Source organism: Ursus arctos, unplaced genomic scaffold, assembly GCF_023065955.2.
Source record: "Ursus arctos isolate Adak ecotype North America unplaced genomic scaffold, UrsArc2.0 scaffold_2, whole genome shotgun sequence".
Taxonomy (NCBI): domain Eukaryota; kingdom Metazoa; phylum Chordata; class Mammalia; order Carnivora; family Ursidae; genus Ursus; species Ursus arctos.
Window position 1 is genome coordinate 52398721 of NW_026622874.1, and position 21674 is coordinate 52420394.

General features: G+C 34.7%; 2 protein-coding genes across 4 annotated transcripts in view; one reads left to right on the forward strand and one right to left on the reverse strand.

The window, feature by feature from the left end:
* The window catches only part of GPATCH2 (G-patch domain containing 2), a 104717-nt gene extending 97390 nt beyond the window's left edge, over positions 1-7327 (reverse strand). Inside the window, exon 1 of one of the 2 annotated variants that reach the window (XM_026517321.4) lies at positions 7154-7321. In XM_026517321.4, coding sequence (XP_026373106.2) covers positions 7154-7209 — 56 coding nt within the window. In that variant the 5' untranslated portion in view covers positions 7210-7321. Of the gene's footprint in view, positions 1-7153 lie in introns of both variants that reach the window. The other variant, XM_026517324.4, reaches the window with a different exon arrangement.
* A 59-nt stretch (positions 7328-7386) lies between these two features.
* SPATA17 (spermatogenesis associated 17) overlaps positions 7387-21674 on the forward strand; it is a 202957-nt gene continuing 188669 nt past the window's right edge. For both annotated transcript variants that reach the window (XM_057315487.1, XM_026517325.4), the window contains exons 1-3: positions 7387-7685; positions 19302-19391; positions 20539-20620. In XM_057315487.1, the coding sequence (XP_057171470.1) occupies positions 7618-7685; positions 19302-19391; positions 20539-20620 (240 nt within the window). In that variant the 5' untranslated portion in view covers positions 7387-7617. The remainder of the gene's footprint in view (positions 7686-19301; positions 19392-20538; positions 20621-21674) is intronic.

Sequence of the window (21674 nt, forward strand, 5' to 3'; positions counted from 1 at the left end):
ATTACTTTGGAAGTTATAATCTAGTGCTTTACTTTAGAAAAGAAAATGTGGTGGTCCTAACATTAGATAAAGGTTAGCAATCAGATTCAATCGATTGAAATTTCTCTTCAATTAATTTCATTTAGAAAGTGTTGCTGTAACAAACACAGCTTAAGAAAAAATAACTGATAGCATTCCTAAGAATGTAAGCAAATCTTCTTTATAATATCATTAAAATTGTCACCTTACTTGATTTTATATTGTTTTTCTTGAGAAAATTAAATACCTTAAAAAAATTTTAACTAGAAGAACCCAATTTATTCCATGATGCTACTCAAACAGGAATCAGATATGACTATCAAATAAAACAAATACGTTAAAAAAGACTTCTTGGGGCACCTGGGTGGCTTAGTCAGTTAATCATCTGACTCTTGATTTTGGCTCAGGTCATGATCTCAGAGTTGTGAGATCAAGCCCCATGTCTGGCTTCACAATGGGTGTGGAGAGTGCTTGGGATTATCTCTCTCTCCCCGCCTCTGCCCCTCCCCTCTCTCTCTCTCAAAAAAGCAAAACAAAACAGAACAAAAAACCCCCAACTTCTTAAAAACCCCATAAAAAAATACATTTAACATAGGTGCCATTCAGAGTTCAAATCACTTTTTTCCCCTTCAGTTTCAACTAACCAGATTCCTGCAAGTCAAAACCCCTGTTAACGAGCCAATAATATTATAGTCAGTCAGTCAAGCTGCTTCACTTATATCTCTCAGGGAAAACTGGCATTAACTGGCCTCACAGAAATAAGGTCATTATAGCAGACCATCACATCATCAATAGCTCATTTATTTCCTTGGCAGTTACACTGAAGATCATTATATGGAAACACTTTATCTTCAAGATATTTTCTTAAAATAAGATCTTTCCTTTGAAGAGGAAATCTGGAAATATACAACTTTCTTGTATAAAAACCTGTTTATTAGCATTCATAGTTGTAAATTAAGTTATAGTAAAATTCAGTGAATTACCACTTAGTTAATTTGAATAATAGTCACATTTATAAAACAATTTCTCTTCATTTGGAATTCAATGGAAATGGTATCTTTTGAGAATAGTTTGCATTGGGTATAATATCTAAGAGAACCGTTAACTAATAGTTTTCTTAAAATACTCCAGATGAAAAGAATTAGATTGTAGTCCCACTATCTATATAAAGTTGGATTCTGTAAAAGGAAATGACCTGAGTAGATAAGCACTTTGGTTTTATGTAGGCGGTATTACATTACATCATGTTTCTGGTTCAAGAAGACTCAGGAAGCTGCCTTAGTCCAAACAACTGTTCATATGTTCCCAAAGGACTACCAGTTGACTGACAAAGCAAGGACTCTCAAATAGCAGTCAACAATGTATAGGCAGGCATAGTAGGAGATGAAGCCCAAGAAAGCCCCCAAAACTGATCCCCCCAATAACTAACAGCTAACTACTCTATCAACGATTACTTTTTGAAGACTCTCTTAGCAATAACTACTATTCCTAAGAGGATAAAATATAGCATCTACAGAAAAATTAGGGAACAATTTCCTTGCCTGGACACCGATAAAAATTACATGATAAAATGAGAGATGTGTGCCTACTGAAGAAACCCAACAAGTTCATCAAAAAACAAAAATCTTTCAGATATAACAAAAAGGGTAATTGACTACAACTGTCACATATCCAGATAAGGGAAAAGAAATCAAATATTCCTTATCACCTAGTACATGGTAAAATTCTCCTCTTCATCTCTGTAAAACAGATTATTTCTTCTACAAAGTTAAGTAACTGGCAGTAGAGTGCTAAAACGAAGTTAAATGTTGCTAAATCCAACTGCTTAACTGGCTTTTAAAAATTTAAGGAAATAGTCATTTATGTGTTAGTTTCCGTATGATTAAAAACTCAACGTGTACAAAAACAATGTACGAGGAGGTCCTGGTCAAGAGCTATGCTGATGAATGTATGCTATGACTGATCACAAATTTAAGAAAATTGTCTCGGAATTACATGTCTCGATATTCATGTTAGCTTTTACTTAAGAAAGGAAAGGTTGTTTGGTCATAGAAGTACAAATTACAATTAACACTTAATAGTGTAGATCATGACAATGGGTGACTAAACATGCAACAGTGAGACTTAAAGATGCCACATCAAGGGCTAAATTTCATGAGTAATTCAACAAAATATGATCTGTGAGAATTATTTTGACTAAAATTTCTACTGCTCATGAGAATTTATAAATTTTCTTCTTTAGTGGTAATATATTTGTCAAAATAAATCTTTATCGCAGCCTAGTAACTTATTAAATGATCAGAAGAATTGTTTCCTTTTATGTATCTTGGAGAAGGTCATCTTAGGAAAAACACAATAACTCTAACATTAAATGTTAACAGTTAAGCTAGTTTCGAAATTCCTTGACCTACCTATTTAAACCATTAATCAGAAATAACCTTTTCTCTCTCTCTCTCTTTTTTTTTTAAGATTTTATTTATTTATTTGAGAAAGAGAGAGCCAGCCAGCAAGAGAGGGAACACAAGCAGCGAAGTGGGAGAGGAAGCAGCAGGCTCCCAGCGGAGCAGGTAGCGTGATGCGGGGCTCAATCCCAGGACTCTGGGATTACGCCCTGAACTGAAGCTACCCAGGTGCCCCCCTTTTCTCTCTTTTTGAAAGAGGTAGCAGGGAGGTAGGGGAATGTATCTTACTATGAAACATGTAAAGAATTATAACTCTACATTAACACTAGGCAATGCATATGGAACAGAATTCTCTAGGTTGGGGAAAAGACTGGGAGGAACCTATAGAGAACAAGAGCTTTAAAGTCAAATCTATGAATCTGAAGCTAAATTTGACTATATTCATTCATCAGAGGACCCTCAACAAATTACTTATCTTCTATTCTGTTTATTCATCATAAAAATGGTATAATTGCTACCTCGAAGGGATTCTGTGGGATGAGAGTGGATACTTATGTGTGAGAGCAGTTATTTCATCTTTCAACAACCTCTATACACAAATAAAGTGGTCACTGAAATATCAAATCATTTTGCTTTTAAGGTAGAACCACACTATGAATCCTGAGGATATCATAATAAAAGCACAGACCTTATCCTTTCTGTGTTCTTGAACCACTCTGAATCACGGGGAGAAGTGGAATAACAGACATTTGCAAAAATCTTGCAGGCGGTTTCAAGAAATCCATGTACTCTTTAAAGATTTAAGGATCTTAAAAAAAAAACAAAAAACAACTAAAAAACAAAAAAAAATCCTGTGTATCTCAGCTTAATAATATACAGATATAAGAAAAAATAAATTATAGAAAATCACCCTTCCAAGTTAAGAGTCCCAGGTTCTTACCAAAGAAAAACTCATTTACCATAATGGGCGCAAAAGCTCCACTGACTTGCACTCAACTGAGGTGCTAATGGCAACTGCTATTTTGTCACTTTTGTTACCACAGAACACCCAGAAAGCTTTCTTTCCTCCTTAACTAGCAATATGGGGGGGAAAAATCATACATGGCTTTAGAAAAAAGTATTAATTCTACTTTCCAAATAGTGATTTAATAAGGAAAGATCATTTATTATTTAAATTTGAGAAACATTCTTCTGATTTTAACTTCATTTAACGACTTCAAGAGTCATTCAAAACTTCTTATACTCTAATCACTTTCGAAATGTAAACGACTGAATAAGAAGCTGCCTACGTGAAATAAAGTCAAAGTCTAAAACAAACAAAAATAATTTAGCATCTAAAAAATAATTCATTCCAATTCTTGTCAACATGCATGTATTAGAGCATATCTAGGCAAGTTTCTAATATGTTCAAGATGAGTCTCATTCATTGCTCATACATGGTAACGACTCAACATTTATTAAATATATAATATATTCTGAATTCCTAGAACAAGAACGAAGACAACTTCATATTAATTACAAGTATCTAGCATAATGCTTGACAAATAACAGATCTGCTGGACAGACAGACCAATGAGACTAAGTGAAAGAAGGAATAACAGGAAAGTATGTCTTCACTAGAAATTTAGACAATCCAGATTTCAAATTTTCTGCCACATTAACAAGCCAGACACTCTTAATTTTTTAGCTCAGTAAAAAGATTTCCAGCTTGCCATATGTAAAAATGCTAAGAAGCTATACTAATATTAATGAGTTACTTTGCCAAAATCACACTGGCCGTTGCTTTGATTCCTCATTGCTGAAACAGAAACCTGACTCAAACATACCTAATAGGATGGCATTGACCTCAAGATAAAAGACAAAAAAATAAAATAAAATAAATTAAAAAATTTAAAAAAGCACATTTTTCCTTATGCAGTTTTTTAGACCTAAAGATTCAAATACTAAATAGAAATGAAACTCAGAAAAAAGAAAAAAAGATCCAGAATCAATATACTTTATTTTTTAGGGCTTTTTTTTTTAAGCAAACCACATAAATTTAAATAAATAGTTTATTTCAATGTATCAATAATTCAGTATCTTCATTATCAAGGACTTACTTGTAAAATTTATTTCAACCTTTAAAATCTTAAAAACAAACCAGAAATTGACTTTAAATATAAATCGGTAATAAAGTAAAAAGTAATAAAAATCTATATAAATTATAAATGATTAGTCCATTATATGAATCAAATTTTAAAAGGAAGGTTTACACTGTAAGTACCAAAATACTTGTGCTTTTTGGCCCCTAATTTCAAAATTGTATGTGAATGATGAGGCAGGAAAAGGAGACAGACCCTCAGCTATATTTTATAAAAACTGAATATAAACCACTTACAAGAATAACTTGCACAAAAAATATATTCATTTCCTGACATGCACAAGATCATAGGATTTTTATTATTTAATTGTATAAAACTTGTCTTCTCTAGGAATAAAGTACAAAATAAAATGTCGGTTCTATTTTTCAACAAGTTGTTGAGAGATAAAACATTTACTATTTACCCATTTGGTGTCTAAAAACTGAAAATCGAACCTCGACATTGGAGAAAAAGTTGAAGTCAAGATGGGAGGTAAATATAACAGGAATTCTAGGTTAGTTAACAAATCTGGGCATATTCTTTCCAGTTTAGATATTCCTGTAATAGCGTATCGTATTCAGACAAATACCAGGATGGTTAAGAATTGTTTTTAGATATACCGGAATCATGCTGCAAATATGGTATTTGGGCCAGTTATTTAAACTATATTTGCTCCTGTTTCACCGTTTCTAAAATGCAAAATACCAACAGCACCCATCTAAAAAGATTTACATGAGATATATGCCCATAAAACCTGGCACCAAGTAATGACTCAGTAGTAATATCCCTAGTAGCACCAAGATTTCATAATTGGGATAAAACATTCACTCATAGTATGGTAAATGTCTGACCAATGAAGGAAAAAAGAAAATTTCATTGAGAAATTCCCAGTAATGGACAGATAAACTAGAAAATCAAGGTTCCAGTTTTCTGGATGGAAAGTGTTTATTCTAGCAAATCAGGCATGATTTTAAGAATTTCATTCAGAAACATTAAGCACTAGCAACTATGCTATACTCTGATGCTGTAAGAAAGAATGAATTGTATGCTGATAATTGAAAATAAGATAAGCACTTTAAGAGAACTGAAGGATGGCTTCTCTGTATCATAAGGAGGAGCCTAACTATAATTTGGGTAGAAGGTGAAAGGGAGAGGAAGTCATACTTCTTAATCAACTAGTCACCTATTGTACAAGTCAGTATCACTTCAGCAAGAGCAGACCAATCCATATAGCACATTTCGTCTCGCTCCCTTAACAAGGTATTGATTGAATGGTGAAACATTAAGAAAGGTACCTACTAGATTACTGGAGAGGAAATTCAGGGGTAATGGAAATGTCCTATATCTTGTTTTGGGTGGTGATTACACAGTATATACAACTGTCAAAACTAAATATACTAAACACGTAAGAAGAGCTTTATTTTATTCTAATGCCATACGACACCATTAAAAAAATAAGGCTCATTTAAAAAAGTACTCCTTTTCACTGGAAACTGTGAGAATTTAAAAGTATAACCAAATCTATCCCCATAATAAAATAAACTACAGAATGATCTAATCTCATTCAAAACATCTGAGGCAAGATACTCTTTTAACTTTTAGTGATAGGTGATGCAAAGAACATCTCTGAGATCCCAGACTACGAGAATCCCTCATGGTCTCATTCACTGCAGAATCTTAAGAGTGGACATACATTTTTCAGCCATAGTTCACCTGTTTTTCAAAGCTTCATGTTTGACATTGTCAGTGGGAAATCTGCTCCATTGTTTGACTGCTTGTTCTATGTATGCTTGGAGGAAAAGGGCTTGGGGAAAAATAGGTCTGGCATCACAGAGTTTTCAAACAGAAACCCCAAATCCAGCTTCTAACTCCAGAATGTGCATAGCAATTTTGGACATCTCACTTAAGTATTCCGTGCTCGTGATAATCTCCTATCACAGGACTGTCATAAAGATAAAGCGCATTAAATTTGTGAAAACACTTTGAAAAGTCAAAGCAATTATTCCAAAGTGGCACTGGTGATGGGGTGCCGCAGGCGTAGTCAAACCCCAAACCAAATCCTGGCATTTATATGTTCTTAGGGAACACTCATACACATCTCATTTGAACTAGAATGGAACCTTCAAGGGACACAACAGGTAGGTCACTCCCATTGCAAAAAAAAAGGGGGGGGTGGGGAGGCGGTCTCTTCCAGACTAAACTTCCAGAACTCTAGAATTCTGGGATTTGATCTTCCAAGACACGTGGTATAATCCAGTAAATTAAAAAAGGGAAGTGAGGGAATAAGGCCTATATTAAAAGAAATTCTTCTGTCCCTGGCCTTGTCAACAATCAACGAAGAAAGGAAATGCTCTCGAAGTACAGAGACCTTTACTCCCCAAATACCGTAGAGTGTTAGGCAATCAGCAAGCATTTACCGTATTCCTTCACAAATCTTTAGCACACACCTCAACGCCTTCCTCAAATCGCTTCCATCCCAGGCACGAGAGAGAGCAAGGCCTAAGTGTCTTCAGATCATCCATCACAACTCCCTCCCCCTTCCATTCCAGGTCCAGCGGCCTCCGGCCATCACCCCCTTTCCTGATCTCCCAACCCCAGGGCCTCCAGCCTCACCAGCTGTTCCCGGCGGCTGGAGCTCCGATCGGTTGGCGCCCGGCGGCCCCGAACATTAACGACACCCAGGAGCCTGGCCTCGAGGCTCAGGCCCGAGAAAAGTCTCCAACTACCACAGCACCAGTGACTTCCAGAAGCAGTTCAGCATTTTGAGCTGAGCTTCCGGAAGCAGACGGGAGGCGGAAACCGGATGCCCGGAGCAACCATTACCTCTCCTCCCTCCACCGCCTTCCTCGCCCGGAATCGCCTCCTTTTACTCACAGAAAAGAGAGAGGCAAATCCCAGGAACTTTTTCCTACGCAAAATTTCTTAATTTTCTTGCTAGTATTCTGCAAACTGAAACGGGGTGGAAAATAAAAGTGGAGTAAACGAGAAGTGGAACCCCCGGGGCTGGCGTTATGGTTTAGCCCGGTTGCCGTGGAGACCGATAGTAACACCCGAGCTCCGGCAGGCGCCGGGAGGCTATGGCCACGTTAGCTCGGCTGCAAGCGCGGTCGACGTTCGTGGCACAGCAGTACTACTTCAGGAACAGGTAAGGCGTCATCGGGGGTACGGCGCGGAGGGCTGTCTTCACCCCAGCCAGGTGTTCCTCAGCAGGAGTTTCCTAGTAATAAAGTTCCTGAATCAGTAAATACCACCCACTTCTCCCCTTGGTTTGTCTGCCTGAAACTTAATTACAAGTTTAAAAGTAGTGTGACCATACGGGGGGATTATAGATGGGAGTGGGCGCGAGACGTAGTTACCAGCTTGAGAGGATTTAAGGAACAGCCCACTATAGATAAGATTGTAGAAGTGTTTTTCTTTGACGTCATCACCTCTCAGTTTGATGAAACCAGTGTCCTCCCTGTCGAAGTTTTAGTAGCCTGACTGGGTTCACCCAGGCTCCTTAGCTGGATGAGCTTAGTGTGTCTCCCATCTCCCTTGGGATTGAGCCTCCATTATTTCACAAATATTGAACTCAACTGTTCTAAAGACTCATTTGTCTTCCCAAAGTGACAGTATCTAAACTATTCTGATAAGATAATCAGTATCAATATGTTAACTAATAGAAGAGGAATAAGGAAGATACTAGTAGCCTGATCCTTCTGTCTACACCCAAACTTCTCCCTGGGGGAAGAGTTTTGTTTTGATGATGGCTTTCTGGAAGCAGTGCCTCTGGGGATTTTCCAACTTAAGGGAAACAGTGGAAGAGTCAATTAGATATTGGCAGCCTGTAGTGAGATGGCTGAAAAATATGTCGATAAGACAGGATTTTGCTGAGCTGTTCTTAGTCTAACATTTGTCTCCCCTACCACATTCTTACAGCACTGTGTATTTCTTCAGTACTTAATCACAATTCAATTTTACATTCTGTTTGGACATATCTGTCATGCCTCTTAAACGAAGTGGGGAGTGTCTGTTTTTTGCTTATCATTTAGGTCTCTAGTGTCTGTCATAGTACCTCATTCATGATAGATGCACAAGAATTCTTTGTCTAATAATTCCATAAATGAGTCTTTGAATCAATCATTAGTCCTGGTTTAAGTAAACTACTAAAAATTGCTAAAGATAGAAATTATTTATTATCTCTGTATTACTATAATGATAGATAAATACCTTATCCACTTACTGAGCATTCATTTAGAGGATGTGTCCGATGTTCATGACCTACCTATATAAAGAAGTAAACTGCATCCCTCCTGATGTTCACAGCCAAATGTGGAATGTAAGCATTTAAAAAGTCATTACAAGAGAGTAAGGATGAACAGGAAGTGAAACAACTAATATTTCTTGAGCATTGATTATATGCTGGGAATTGTACTAGGAACTTTTTCATATGATACTTCATTTGGTTATCACAATGTTACAAGTTAATGTATTAATCTCTATTTTTAGAGCTCAAGAACACTGATCTAGAAGAAGGCTGGTGAAGTGCCATAGAAATGCAAATAGACATGATTTTTTTCCTGCAGATTTCAATGTCAACTTTTGTCCCCATCTCCTGGCTTTTGACAATGGGTACATTTCCCCCAAATTGGAGGTTACTTGGAGAATAGAGGAGAGCTATGAATAGGCCATGATGAGAATAGGCTAGCATTCCTTACATTTCATTTATTATTACTATTATTATTTTCAGTATAAAGCAAAGTCTCTAAAGATCATGAAAGAATCAAAATTCCAAAATTTGCCTAGTTAAAACAACAACAGGTATTGATAACTTTGGGGACAAACACCATATAAAATATTAATATATGAAAAAATAAACAGGTGTTTTCTTTAAGAAATTATTGTCATTTCCCATGTGTTATTGGCTAGATCAGCTCTTTGTAAACTGTAGTGTATATTAGCATCACTTAAGGATGTTATTAAAATACAGATTCTGATTCAGTGGGTCTCAGTTATGGTGAGAGAATCTACATTTCTCACAAGATTTCTTGTGAGGCCCCATTTTGCAAAAAAAATAAGATAAAAGGGAGACTTTGTAGAAAAGGAAGTATGTATGGGTCTGTCATTTAATTCTTAAACATCCTTACAAATTATATATTCCCTGTTTGCATGAGGAAAGGAAAATGAGATTCATATAGGGAAAATTCACAAGCCATTCAAAGTAATGTTAGTTTGATGGAAGGATATTAAGCCAAGAAACCAGAATAGGTGGCTACTGTAGAGTTAGAATTAATGGTTTACAAAGGTGTAAACTTTAATAAAAATGTAATGAGAACTTTTACAGAAATAAAATTAAAGGAAAAAGTTACTGTAACCGATTTGAAAAATATAATAAATGAATTTAAAAATAGAATAGTCACTCCTGAAATGTAAATGTTTTAGGAAAGCAACATGGAGGACGTATCCAGGGGATTTAGTGTGTGAATGGTAGTTACTGCAGAGTTGGGGAGTGGGAGTGAGAAAAAGGTTAAATTAATAAAGAAATAACTGAAGACAACATTCCTAAACTGAAGAAAGAGTATGGCTTTGAATGGAAAGGACTCTGAGTACCAGACAGAATGTTATTTTAAGACATACTTCTTAGATATTATCTGGCAAAATTTCAAGGATACAGAAAAAAATTTTACAAACTCCCAATCTAAGACAGAAAAGAATCGAGTTATTTGCCAAGGAAGAGGGAAGCATTGAATGGCTCATGTGCAACACAGGGACCTAGAAGAGAAAAGGACAATACTGATTATTCAAGGCAATATCTAAAAAACCTAAACCCAGCAAAGATCTTACTCATTTTTTTTTCTGATGAAAGAAAGACATTTTCAGATACATAAAGACTCAGAGTTATGTCATCCATATACTCCATCTGAGGAAATGTATTCAGGAAGGCACTCTCTGAAATCAAGCGAGAATTAAATTAGAAAACGATCTCAAGATAGAGGAAGAGGAGCAAAAGAAATAATAGAAACATAGTGAACAATTATACGTGTAGTATTTATAATTAAATCTAGACGAGCACTGTTCCTGAGATTTATGGGATACCTCTAAATCTGTGCAGTTAAAGGAATCTAATAGGCACTTGCAGTTTGCTTCCTAGATATCTCCTTGTGCAAGTTCAAAAATTCATTAACACGTTTTGCACCTTCCAAGTGATTATAGGTAATAATAGTCTTGCTAATTGTCTCACTAATATGTAATGCAGGTCATTCTTTATTCAGCTTGTAATACCAGTTTCCTCCCCACTCTTCCCGCCTATGTGATAATAATAATTACTCCAGAGGCCAGTCTCTTTAGTGACCTTAGAACTCCCCACAGTCTCTCCCATCACCCAGTCCCAAAAGACAGTGCCATATGTTTAAAGTTTATAGTACTGCTTGCCATAGTATCCTTCTGTTTTTAAAGAGAGGTTAGAATGATCTTTCTCAACCCATGGTTACAAGAAAATTTTCTGTATTTACTAACAATATTTTTAAAGTTTTATTACATTTTTTTCACTATGCAGTTGTGTTTATGTGCATATATGGTGTGAGAGAGGGGCTTAACTCTTAGGATAGAAATTGTCTCAAACCCTTAATTGAACATTCCACACTTTCTTTACTGGTTTTAAATATTGCAAGACAAATTAAAGCTGTAAAAATTGCAAAGGAAGAAGCAAAATTGGCTTTATTCACTGACAGCATAATTGTGTGCATAGAAAACTAAGCAACCTACAAAAAAGATCTAGAAATAAGTGAATTTAGCAAGGCTGTAGGACACAATACCCAATAAACAAAAATCAATCGTCTTTTTATATAATAGCAACAAGCAGCAATTGTAATTTAAAACTACAAAAACAATTCAATTTATAATAACATCAAATGCATGTCACTTTATCTGTTGACCTTGTAGAAATCTCTTGTGTACACAATTTGTGCACAGAAGTGTTTTATGTACAGGGTTATGTATAAAGGTGTTCATTAAAACATTATTTCTAATAGGAAAAAAAAAACCTGAAAATACCTTGTATGCATTTGTAACTAACCTGGTTAAATAAATTAAGGCATATACACTTGATGGAATATTAAGTAGAAGTTTAAAAGTGAAAAATTTTATATATTACGACATAAAAAAAAACAACCCTGAGACAAATGAAGGTTAAAAAACAAGTCATAGAAAATATATAATGCATTTAGTGTGAAATTTTTATGTATATATGCAGAGAGACACAGTATCTGAAATCCTACATAAACTGTTAACAGTGTTTAGATTTTGAGAATTGGAGGATAAGGAAGGTTGAAATGGTATCTTAATGTTTTTCTCTATATTTTTCTGTATGGTTTAAAATTTTATATTGAGCATTGGGTATTCATGTATTACTTATAAATAAACAGGAAATAAATAGGAAAAATGTTCTGAGACAAAATTTTATTTTGGAAACTAAAATTAAACATATAAATTAAGTGGTCATAAAGATGTAATGGGTACAAAACTTGGCCTGCCACCCTGAAAAATTAGAAAACTGAACAAAATATGTGGAAAATTATTTTTAGCCATTTTGATGCAACAGACAATGTAGGATTATAATCTCTTGGTGAAAGGAAACAAATGAAGTTATCTAGACAATTACTCCAGCTTTATGACAGGCAGTAATTTCTGGCAAAATTCAAACTCAGAAGCATCTATTTCTATTCATTATCCAGCATCTATTTCTAAATTAGTAATAAGACAAAAATGTAGCAAACCGTGACCTCTAACCAGGAGGAAAAAAATCAGTTAATAGAAACAGACCCAGAAATACAAAGATGATAGAATTAGCCTACAATGAGTTTTAAATAGCTTCAAAACATGCTTAAGGACTTAAAGGAAAAATATAAGCATAATGAAGAGTTAAATGGAAGTAAAAAAAAGCAGATGAAACTTTTAGAGATATAAAAAAGATGATCTGAAACAAAAAAATTCGGATGGACTTAATATCAGATTAAAGTCCTGCAAATAAAACATCAGTGAACTTGAAGGCCTTCCAAATACATATTGTTGGATAGAGTGTTCTACAGAAGTTGATTAGATCAAATTGGTTGGTAAGTTCAGGTCTTCTATATTATTACCGATTTCTTGTCTAGTTGTTCTATCAATTATTCAGAGAGGAATGTTGAGATATCCAACTGTTACTGTGAATTTGTTCTTTCTCTTTTTAGTTTTGTCAGGTTTTGTTTCACATATCTTGAGGCACTATTATTAGGTGCATAGTCATTTAGGATTATATTTTCTTAATAAATTAACCTCTTTATCATTACAAATGTCCTTATGCATGATCACTTTCCTATCTTTAGTCTACTTTATGAAAATTATTTTAAATTCTAAAAGTATTGAATAAAATATGTTTTGAGATGCCATTCTTTTGTTTGTATATACATACATGCACATATATATATACATATATATTTAAAAATACTGAAATAATCTGAAACTTAACAAAAGTTGCAATACAGTACAGAGGTTTTTTGTTGTTGGGTTTTTTCCCCCCCACAAATCATATGAGAGTAAGTTGCAACCTGATGGCCCATTGCCTGCCCCACCCCCAGATTCTCTCCTCTTAAAGACATTATACAACGGCAGTTCCACCATCAAAATCAAGAAATTAACATTGATACATTTCTGCCATCTAATCTCCAGACTGCATTCAAGCTTTGCCAGTTGTTTCATTAATGTTCTTTATAGCAAAAGGATCATATGTATCTTATCTCTTTAGTTATTTTTAATATGGAACATTTTCTCCATCTTTCTTTGATTTTCATAACCTTACTTTTGATGATCACAGATCAGTTATTTTGTAAAATTTCACTCGATTTGGGTTTGTCCAATTTTTTTTTTCTTGATTAGATTCAGGTTATGTATCTTTGGCGGAAATACCACAAAAATGATCCTGTAATCTTTTTAATGCATCCTACCAGATACTGCATAATTTTGATTTGTCCCATTACTGATGAAATTTATTTAGATCATTGACTAAGATGATTTCAGCTAGACTTCTCTACTGTACTGTTCTCTTTTTTCCCGTTTGTAATTAGTAGGTATTTTTAAAAAGCAGGTGATTTGAAACTGTGTATGTATTCTGTTCCTCATCAGTTTTTCAATTTATTTGTTATGCATACCATTATGGACTCATAGGTTCCTATTCAGTGGGTTAACATTACTTCTTTTACTTACGGTCATGCTTGCATTGTCCCATATTTGTCCAACGGGAGTCACTAGAAGCTTTGTCCTAATTATTGTAATACTTTCTTGTTTTCTGACACACACACAAAAATGTTCCAGGCTCATCTTTTTCTTTTACCACTGTTTTCTGGAGTCATCCATTTCTTCAAGGAACCCTTGCTTCTTTTAGTGGATGCCCATGCCTCTCTCAGGCTCTCTCAAGTAGACAGAGCTAGAAAAGATGGGTATATATGCATTTGCATACAGTCTACATCTGTAGTTTATTTATCCATCCATCCATTCATCCATCCATGTATATATTGAAATCGGTGAGTTTACATTGACAATTCCATTTCAAATCCAGCACCACAGGATTCACTCTCGTTTATTTCCCTTTCCTTTTCTAATCCTGCAGAACCTGGCTCTCATTATTCTTAATATATTCACTTATTTGATCAATCCTTCTGTATGTAACCAAACTTCTGTCACCATAACTATCCTCTCTTTTATGGATTCCCTTTTCATGGAGTTGAGCTTCACCTCTCCATGCTGAATTGTCACTCGTTCACCAACTTGGATACCCTTTCTATCATTCTTGGGTTCTTATTCCCTGTTCTGCTATCCATCCTTGTGGAACCTTTCCTCACCTTTCCTTGACACCCAGAGTTAGGCCTCTGTCCACGGGAACACTGTCCTTAGATTGTGACATTCTACCCCAGGCCCATCTTAGTCTACACAGGCTTAGCTGAGCCACTGTGACTGCCCATCCCCCAACACTCCCAACCCTCTAGCACAGATTCCTGGTTTCCTTGCCCACTGCCAATTTCTTTAGGAGTTAATTGTTCAGGAAATGAAGAGAAGGTAGAAGGAAGAGGTAGAAAAGTAAATAATCAAACGTTTTGCAAATACATTGTAAATCTGCATGTTAATTTCTACTTTATGATCTAATACATATGTATTTATAACTCATTATTCATTGAGCTGTGAAATAATTATAATAATGAGAACTATTAATGAAAACAAAGCATGGCTTCTAGATTCTAAAATGTAGTTCTATTTTTCAACTAGTTATTGACCTCTTATTAGTCACATGAGTGATAATTAAAACACAAAGTATAGATAAAACAGTTTTTGCCTTTAAGAAGCTTGACATCCATGAGACCTAATAGTGAAGTGATAGGCAAAAACTATTTTACACATCAATATATTTTATAATATAGGGCAGCAAATATTGTAATTTTATTCCTAGTATCTAAAGTAGGTAAAAGTCATATGATAAGGAGAAGCAAAGATGATTGTTTTTAATCTAGTTTTTATTCAATAGCTAGTACACATAGATCAGACTAAATAGTATGTTGATATGTAAAATGTGTATTTTTTGCACATTACTGGAAAGACATTTACACATTTTTTCATTTTCTATTTATTGTCAATTAATTTCCAGCCACTAATGATACACATGAATATAGTGTTATCTGGGGTTATAGTACTTATTTCTAGTTGATGATGAAGTGACTGGAAACTTCCAGCTTTTTTCAATGTTTTATTACATTCCTGGTAATACTTTCGGTCTTTCATCATTATTAATTCATTTAGTATTCATTGTGATAATACTGATCATAATAAATTTATTTCAAATTCATGTAGATGTCATATTTTATTCACTGCTATAGGATTTTCATTGTAATTTGAAACTAATTAATATACCATTAAAATAAAGTGTTACCCACATTTTTCATTTTAAACATAAAAAGTCTAGCAGTTCATGACATATTGTATGAGTATTCAGCATCCCAGTGGTAACCCAAGTATCTGTAAATTTCTTTTTTAAGCAGTTAAAAAAGGGGCAACAGAGAAGTGTGTATGGAAGTCAAATTACAGCATATAAATTAAAACTTAGCAGTAAGTTAACTACTAGTTATTTTTAAAATATTTCCCTTTAATTAAGATGTATAGTTCTTATTAGTATATCTCTGCTCGTATTTATATACATTGGTGTTCATAACTCCAAAAGGAGATCATTTAGTTTTCTTCTTGACTAGGTATTACATGTTAGCGTTATTACCAGGAGAGAGTAGAAAACAAAGTCAGAACAGATAATTTGATTGCTTATTCTGCATTTCTAATGACAATAATAAGTGAAGTATAGGTTCAAGCTATACATTAGTTTTAAAGTATTTGGTGTATCTGTATATCTTGTTCAAATACTTTTTCTTCCTATTTTTTTTAAAGATTTTACTTATTTATTTATTCGTTTTATTGAGAGAGAGGGAGCACGAAGCCGGTGGAAGGGTAGAGGGAGAAGCAGACTCCTTGCTGAGCAGGGAGCCCTATGGAGGCTCGATCCCAAGCCCCTGGGATTATGACCTGAGCCGAAGGCAGATACTTAACTTACTGAGCCACCTAGGTGCCCCTCTCCCTGTTTTGAAAGGTAGTCACTTGTTGATTGTTGGTGGGGTAGGAAAGACAAGTGTTGTCAGTAATTAAGAGTAAATTAAAAACAAGGAAAACAGATCTATAGTCATATTAAATGTTAGTTAAATACCCATAAGAAGCTGTTTTATCTCATTATCATGAATTTCACTTCACATCAGCCTCACTGAATAAAATTATTCTTTCCTTTACACTCTGTCATCTTTGAATTGCCTGCTCTACTGGACATTGTGTTACTGTATCTTTTCTATTTTTGCTATGATGACATTTTATACCTTGCACTATCATATCTTCTTATTGGCTAGGATAAGATTTTAAAGGAAAAACAAAAGATTCCCTCTAACCCTGTAACTGCTTGAAACATTGACCTTGTTTGCATGACTTCTTCACAGCATTTGGTGCTGCTCAACTATGGTCTCCCTTCCTGATACCTTACCATTAACTTCTATGACGCTGCAAAATACTGTCTCTTATAAATGGGCCTTCTTTTTTCTTTCCTTATTTAACATCCTAAAGTTTTGTGAGTTTTTCGTTTATATAAATAGAAAACTTCTGTATGTGTTTAAAGGCTGAATTACTTCTACCAGCAATATTATGAATTCCTGTTGCACTACATTCTCACCCATACCTGGTATATCTGAAATTTTTGTTTTTTTACTATAGGTGTTGATGTGTTTTCATGTCTTAGTCTCAGTTTATTTTATTGTTTTAAGGAGATTGGTGCTCTTTTTTTTTTTGTAAAGATTTTATTTATTTATTTATTTATTTGACAGAGAGAGAAGCAGCGAGAGAGGGAACACAAGCAGGGGGAGTGGGAGAGAGAGAAGCAGACTTCCTGCTGAGCAGAGAGCCCGATGCGGGGCTCGATCCCAGAATGCTGGGATCATGACCTGAGCCGAAGGCAGACGCTTAACGGCTGAGCCACCCAGGCGCCTCATGATTGGTGCTCTTTTATGCCACAAAATTTCGTATTATATTTGAAAATGGCTTACATGCACTCTTCCTTTTACTTTTTTCCTTTCTCCCCCCCCCTTTTACTTTCCTCCCATCTCCTGTTTTTATCCTTCCTTCCTCCCTTCTCCTTTGGGTGCAGTGATGGTTAAGAATCCAGCTTTTGGAGCCAGACTAACTAGGATCACATTTCAGCTCTGACATTTATTAAGATATATGACCTTGGACATATCCCTATACCTCTGTCTCCCTTAGTATCTTCCTCTGTCAAATGAGGATAGTATTTTAATGTGAGTAGGTATAGTGAGGGAAGCTTGTGAGTGGCAGTCTTCACAGGAATTAAATATGTCTGTAATAGGCATGCCATTCCCCAAGAGAAAGCAGCTTTGGTCAGACAAAGACTGACTGTTAGGAGAAACATGAGTTAACTCTGGAGCCACTGGGAATGCATGTGGGACAAAATGAGTAATATTGCTGATTTTTGGATTTTAAAGATTAGTGGAAAGACCATCATCAAACAATCATGATGCATGCATGACTGTGCTAAATATTGTGGAGAGCTGTGAGGGTGTACACTGGCAAGGTCTACTGTGGTCTGGGGAGTCAGGGAAGGCTCGTGGAGTCAAGGACTTCAGGCTGTTCTCTCTACCATGTGGCGCACAATCATTTGAACCTAGAATACGGTTTATACATGTCTCTGCTATAATTTTGTACGTGTAAGACAAACATACAATGATAATCTTTCTTTTTGTCTACTCCTAATTGTCTAGAGTGTCCTTTTAACCTTAATGATTTGTGTGAGTTCTCTCCACTACTCTTCACATCTGGATCACTGACTGGTGCATAATTTTTGTTTTTCTTTTTGCTTTTGTGAGTCCTTTAGAGTAAGGCTTTCTAGGTAACTCTTTCCTGCTTATCTGGGACTATAATCCATCCACTTGTTTCTCAGCTTTTTGCCACTGACAGCTTAATTGCTCATCGTATTTTCTTTCTCTTTGCCAACTTCATTGTATTGTTTAAGAATTTTCTTGTTTGAAGGTTTTTCCCCCTTCTGTTTTTGTTCTAATTATAATACATAAATTTAATGAAATCTATACATTTAATCTAGCATATAATGACAACAAAAAAATAACCTGTCCAAGGAAACAGTATTTTGAGGGAATTAAAAAAAAAATAAAGAAATAAATGGTTAGTCATTCTTTATTCATTCAGGAAACATAAAGTGCTAATTAGGTGCCAACCAGCATTCTAGGAAAGAAATTACTTTGTGGTGCACAGTAGTTGCCTTAAGCAGTATCACTTTATCTAACAGGGATGGGGAGGGAGAATTATAATGACTGGTAAAATTAAAATGGAGATCTGTCTTGACTAAACCTTTTTTTGCTGTAAGTTAGTAAAATCTAACAACTGAATTTCTTGTCTTTTTATAAGCCTACGGCCCTGCCCCTGCTTTAACTTAAATGGAGTTTCTGAGAATTCTATCTAGAATAGGCATTCTGTGATGGATTCATTTTACTTAGAAGCAGTTCATTTAACTGATGCATTGAGTGAAATATGCAAGCATTTTAATCTTGCATGATATGTGTAGTGGCATTCAAATAGTAAATTCAAATAATTATGTTTTTAAAATAATGAAAAAATGCATGTTGCTTTATTTCCTTATAAGAATCATTGGTAAATTGATTAGTTGCAAAATAGGTGATTATAAAAATAAAAAAAAAGTAAAGCTTTTTTTTTTTTTTTTTTTCAATTTTTTTTTTTAAAGATTTTATTTATTTATTTGACAGAGATAGAGACAGCCAGCGAGAGAGGGAACACAAGCAGGGGGAGCGGGAGAGGAAGAAGCAGGCTCATAGCTGAAGAGCCTGATGTGGGGCTCGATCCCATAACGCCAGGATCACGCCCTGAGCCGAAGGCAGACGCTTAACCGCTGTGCCACCCAGGCGCCCCAAAAAGTAAAGCTTTTGAAAGCACATGGCCTCTCAGAGAAAGGTTAATTTTAAAAATATAGCTTGTGATTTCTGAAATGCTTTATTTAGTATTTTAATTTTATTTAAAATGACATTTGAATTTATCATTTTGGAAGAAATTAAAGGTTAAGTTTAACAGGTTGATTTGCTTTATAATTATATTAGTCACTAATGAAATGCTTTAAAAAATTTCTTTTTAGTGTTGTAGATTTATTTAGGAAAAAGGAGTATGATGCAGCAGTTAAAATCCAGAGCTGGTTTCGAGGATGTCAAGTTCGGGCATATATCAGGTATATGATTTTGTCATGGAAACGTCAGATATATCATAAAAATATACTCCTTAGAAAATGTAATTTATTCATGTAAGTGCTAATTTCAAATAATCTTTTATTTTACTTATAATGAAATTAATAAATTATATGATGTCCTTTTTAAAGAAATAACTCTTTTTGGTCTTTTCTTACATATCAAAAAACTATATCAACCATATCTCTAATTTTAAAAAATACTCAATATCATAAATACACTTGATTGGATTCTTTTCTTCAAATTCCATAGGATGTGACAAATGACTGGGCTTTATTTATAACAATGAATTCACTGACTGATAAGAAAGGAAAAACAAAACAAAATAAAACAAAAGGAAGCTACGCCAGGCTTCTCCAACATGTTGATAGATAAGGGCAAATGATACCAGAATGCTGCCATCCTGATTATAAAGAGATTGAAGCTGAGCTCCCTATCTTCATTATCCTTACTTTTTCTTCAGTGCTCAAACTTTCCTTCAGTCTCTCGCAATTCTGAAAAGCATTGCCCTGGATAAGGTGGAGGAAAAAAATGCCTAGTACATAATAACTCATTCAGATGGCGAACTGGGGTTATACTGTGTAGTTCCTTCTGTTGGCTCTTAGGAGCCAGACTTAACAAATCCAAGTGCAAAGACGAGGTTTCTCTTTTGGCCCCTATACCAACTAGGAACATGGCAGCAAAGAGAGTATTTTTTTAATTCAGCAGGTTAACATGTCATTAGCTTGGATAGACTGGGAAATATAAGCATGAAAGAGGAAGTGTTCTTGACCTCAAGAATTATTTCTAAGTACTTCTGGTAGCTCACGTCAGTATTGCCTGGCTTATTTCTCAACGTGTTCCTTTGACCTGTTTTATAGTCTTAACGTTCAAAAATATTTCCAAGAAGAGTATTTGAAATTTAAAGATGTTTAATCATAAGCTCAAAAGGAATACTGAATATTTATTTCTGCCCCTATTCTACCTCTAGAAGTGGTTAATTCTGTTACAGAATTTGTGTACCCTTTAAAGGTACACAAAAATTTGGCTTTGAATTTGAGTTCTTGAATTGTAGAAGATGCATTCTAAGAAAAAACTTAAGCAATAATCTGGTTCAAGGAAAGCATACTAATAAGTATATTTTTCACCCAGGAATTTACATAGAATAACAACTGTTATTCAAAAATGGTGGAGAAGTTACTCAGGCAGACAAGAGTATCAACTAATTGTAAAGGTAAATATAAAATTTATGTATGTTAGCATTTGAATTATATAATGTGCTGTAACGTACTTCAGTCATATTTACATGCAGCTTGGAAGTTATTGTTATAAATATTTATGTAAGAACAAAATTGGGCTTAAATTTTAGAACAAGACTTTTTTCTGAGAAGCCTTTTCTGATTTTCCATGGAGAATAGATGACTCATTTCTTTGTACCCAGACTACACCAGACATTTTCTTTTTGTTAAAGTAACTTTCACAGTGTATGCATTTATATGCACTTAATTTGTTGATGATTTCCTCCAGGTTCTAGATGGGGAGCTCTTTCAGGGTAGGCACAGTAGCTTGTTCGTTTTTGGACCATTGACATTTAGATTAATCCCTGTTTCATAATGTAGTCAATAAACATTAATTGAATTAAAGTGGCCAAAATTAATTCTACAAAATATAAAAATAAGGCCATTTCTGTCTTACCATTGTCTGTTATTGGCTGTTGGGATATTTTGATATTTTGAAGATTTGCCTTAAGAAATATCATATACCACAACCATCTCTATCCACTGATAGTCTTGCAGAAGTATCTAGTAGCATGCCAGCTTACACTTCAGCTAAGGGTTTTAGGATATTAAGAAAAAAAATTTTTTTATATAAAATGAGAAAATTTCTCATTATGGCCCACTTCATTTATTTTTTGGTTTGTGACTGTTTTCTACCATAATAGCTTAAGTTTGTTTTTCATTTGTTCTTGATTAGTTGCATCTAAGTGAAATTAAAAGATATAGAGAGGAAAAGATAAAAATAAGTAGATAAGTAAACAATAAGCATTCACCTTTAGTGAAGAAACTTTAAAACATGTTGATAAAGTACAGGAACTGCTTGGAGGAAGAGCCTACTATTTTAGATTTAGTGAAATTAAGTATTCAAACAATAATTCTGCCATGAACTTTTTGTAACTGTCAGATCTCTCTTATAGCTAGTTTTAAAATCACAATGATGGGGGTGCCTGGGTGGCTTAGTCGTTAAGCGTCTGCCTTCGGCTCAGGGCATGATCCCAGGGTCCTGGGATG